This window comes from Stegastes partitus, unplaced genomic scaffold (assembly GCF_000690725.1).
Source record: "Stegastes partitus isolate 25-593 unplaced genomic scaffold, Stegastes_partitus-1.0.2 Scaffold791, whole genome shotgun sequence".
In the NCBI taxonomy this organism is placed as follows: Eukaryota; Metazoa; Chordata; class Actinopteri; family Pomacentridae; genus Stegastes; species Stegastes partitus.
Genome location: NW_007578522.1, coordinates 263616 through 267032, shown reverse-complemented (window position 1 = coordinate 267032; position 3417 = coordinate 263616). Strand labels below are relative to the sequence as shown.

At 42.7% G+C, this 3417-nt stretch overlaps 1 protein-coding gene across 1 annotated transcript in view; it reads left to right on the top strand.

Annotated features, from left to right (window-relative positions):
- Window positions 1–485: 485 nt before the first annotated feature.
- LOC103364899 (hypoxanthine-guanine phosphoribosyltransferase-like) overlaps window positions 486–3417 on the top strand; it is an 8087-nt gene continuing 5155 nt past the window's right edge. The window contains exons 1-4 of the mRNA XM_008292188.1: window positions 486–552; window positions 777–883; window positions 1981–2164; window positions 2655–2720. Coding sequence (XP_008290410.1) covers window positions 505–552; window positions 777–883; window positions 1981–2164; window positions 2655–2720 — 405 coding nt within the window. The 5' untranslated portion in view covers window positions 486–504. The remainder of the gene's footprint in view (window positions 553–776; window positions 884–1980; window positions 2165–2654; window positions 2721–3417) is intronic.

Here is a 3417-nt window from a genome sequence, read left to right as displayed (position 1 = left end):
TTCCAGAACATGCAGACTAACATTTTACTCCTCAGATAAATCAGCTTTGATGCACAGGTTTGGATTTAACAACTCAGTTTTATATAAAGCAGCTAAAATGAACTCCATTCTGCACAATGACCACTTTTACTCATGCAAATGTCCTAAATTTCCCAGCTAAGGCAGATTTTTGTACTCCTACTTAACTTTACATTCTAGTTCAGTGCATGTTTCTTGCACTTTTACTTTGCACCAGGATACATAAGAACAGCCCTCCGGCCCTCCAGCAGCTAAAAACCTGAACCGTGGGGCCCCTTAACGAGCAGCAGAGAGACTCCTGACATGTAAACGTTATGTTGGAGCTCTCCTAGTGGCGGAGGCGCCGAGCTGCACGCTGTTTGGTGGTTTCTGAACATTCCTGCGCCCTGACGCTCCTCCTCTCTGCGCTCGGTGCCAAGTCCCGGTGAAGGCTCGCACCGCCGCGTTCTTCACACAAGAGCCTCTTTTGTGTCGGCGGAGAACAACATGGCAGAAGTTGCCGTCCAGTCCGAGGGAAGAAGCGAAGGGATTGTGGTAATTAAATAACGAAGAGAGAGGAGACAAGGGAGGGGGGACGCGCAGGAGAAAGTTTGCACATTTCTGCGCAATCGGACAAGTTTGCGCGCCTCGTAGCGGTAGTTTGTGCACAGCCACATGTGTTTTGCGGTGCAGCTTTGCAGCACAGAGCGAAGCTGGTGTTTTGTGACTTGCAGGCGATCAGCATGACTCCAACATGATGTTTATCTCTCTCCTCCCAGATTAGCGATGACTGGCCGGGATACAGTTTAGAGCTCTTCAGCTACCCGGCACACTACTCCGGAGACTTAGACTGTGTCATCATTCCGCATGGCGTGATTATGGACAGGTACAGGACATAAAAACCCAAGCAAAAATAACATGTCGTGCAGAATAACACATCATATTTCCAGTTAATTCTCCTGCGGTTGCATAAAAGCTCCATGTGGCTTTGGACAGATCTGAGGGAAGACTTAAGGGATAAAACGTGGTGGTGTGGTTTGAACCTGCTGGTTTTTATGGCTTGAAATGAAAGCACCACTAACACATACTTAGAAAATTTGGTAGCATTGAAAAAAACTACATAAAAGTCTGAATGTGCATCTGAATATTTACTTGCATCAGATCTCACATGATACATCACTGACTTACATGGTTCAGATGGGGTTTAATATGAAATTGATGTGGAAAATGTTTTTGTTTTTTGCAAATCACATAATCATATAAGTGTCTGATTAAAAGAACTCTGTCCTACTGCTAATACATGAGACATAGCACATCACCAAGGTCAAACAAGAGCCATACATTTAAAGTTAATTAGATTTAGGACAGCAGCTAAAAAAAAAATGCAGTTTCCAAATTCCCAGATATGGATTATAACCCCACGTTTCAGAAATAAAAAAAATTCAATAAAGATACCAATTTAAAAGATTTTTCTAGGTGTGATCTGTGTCTGGGAAACTGAGCATCAATGTCTTGTTTGTCCAAAAAACAGTTTGAGATGTATTCAGTCTGCTGTCATGTGTGAAGAGCATCACAGCTTCACATTTAACCAGCAGATTTTTGCTTGAATAAATTCATCACTCAAGTATGAACGTAGCTGCAGGTTAATTTAGGTTCAGGTTAAAGGAGGGAACAATTATCTGATTTAAACGTTCAGGCCTTCTCAGATGTATTCATTCAACCTGTATGAACAAAACATCAAATAGTTGTTCTTCAGCTCTTTAAGCCTCTTTTCCCACCAAATTTTACTGAAACTATTCACTTCTATGAGACCTTTTGCTAACTTACAACCGAACAGAAGTGAAGTCATGGAAGATTAAACATCACTTATTTTCCTGGACAGACGGTTGGAACGTATTTGGACCAATAAGCCCCCACAGCTGTGAGCTACAGATCTGTTGGACAGTTTTTGATTCTCTCTTTTTTTTTTCTCTCTCTCTGCAGGACGGAGCGTCTGGCCAGAAACATCATGGACGAGCTGGGCGACCACGACATCGTGGTGCTGTGCGTGCTTAAAGGAGGCTACCAGTTCTGCGCCGACCTGGTGGACCGGATCAAGGCTCTGAGCCGCAACTCCAACCGCACCATCCCCATGAGGGTCCACTTCATCCGCCTCAAGAGCTACCTGGTGAGTGTCGAGAAAACCCTCTGACTCTGACAGTGGCGTTGTGTGTGTGTGTGTGTGTGTGTGTGTGTGTGTGTGGAAGATGCACTTTTCATGCTTATGGCTCATGATGGATGTGAGTCTCATGACTGGAGTCAGAAGATGTGTGTGATATGTTTTATACCGCATCGCGACAGTGGCATCTTTGTGCAGCGTTTCCTCGAATGTGCTGTTTTTCGTGCGGTCACCGAAGCCCAGGCCATGAAAAAAAAATAGAACAAAAAGGTTGAAATTAGTGACATGATGATATGTAATTGTGTAGCTCTGAAATCCATTCATTTGTTGTATTTATAGAAATGATATCTATGAAATACAACTTTCTTTTTGGACAAAATTACAGATTGTGGGGAAGATAATGCAGCCTAGTTTTTGCTATGATGCAACAGTGTCAAACACTTCTAAACTTGCAGAGAAGGAAAAAAAAAAAGTGAAATCAGTGTTTTTGTTTCCACAGAATGACCAGTCGACTGAGGATCTTCACATACTTGGAGCGGAGGACTTGTCTTTTTTAGCCGGAAAGGTATCCGTCTTATCGCGATCGTCACCGCAAACAGCACTTTTAATAAAGATCCGAGTGGAGTGGAACAATATCACGAGCTCCATTACAGTAATACAAAAAAAACCACCCAAGTAGCATGAAGATGGCAAATATTGATGGATGGCAGCCTCAAGAGGGCAGCCTTCCCTCTAATCTGCTGTCTCCCTCTCCAAGCCGAGGAAATGGTTCAGTGCTTCTGTAAAGGAGATCAAAGATGGCAGTTTCTGACAAACCCAGCAGTGATCAGATACCAACTGTTGTAATGTAATTGTTTAAAGGCGTATTCCCCCTTTATCTCGACGTAAGAGTAATGCGGAGTGTGTGCAAATGGGAGGACACGCTGAGTGGGACTAGATCACAAAGATGACTCAGTGTTTAACTGTCTGTCTTGTTATCATGTAATCAGAGTTGGTCCCTCTCTGAGCTGCAGTGTATCTGTTGGCTGTTAGCAGAGTGTAAATCATCCCTTAAAGGATCTGAAACGGAACAGAGCACCGAGGCTGGTCGCAGTATTCATTAGAGGGACTGCGAGATGATTTTGAAGATTGGAAATGGGAGAATATAAGATTTTGTATCTGTTTTAAAAGCTTTTTCTTGTGAAATTTAGATTTATTTTTCTCAGGCCCCCCCAAAAATATTCAAATAAATAATAAAAAACACACTTAGATTAAAAATTTCC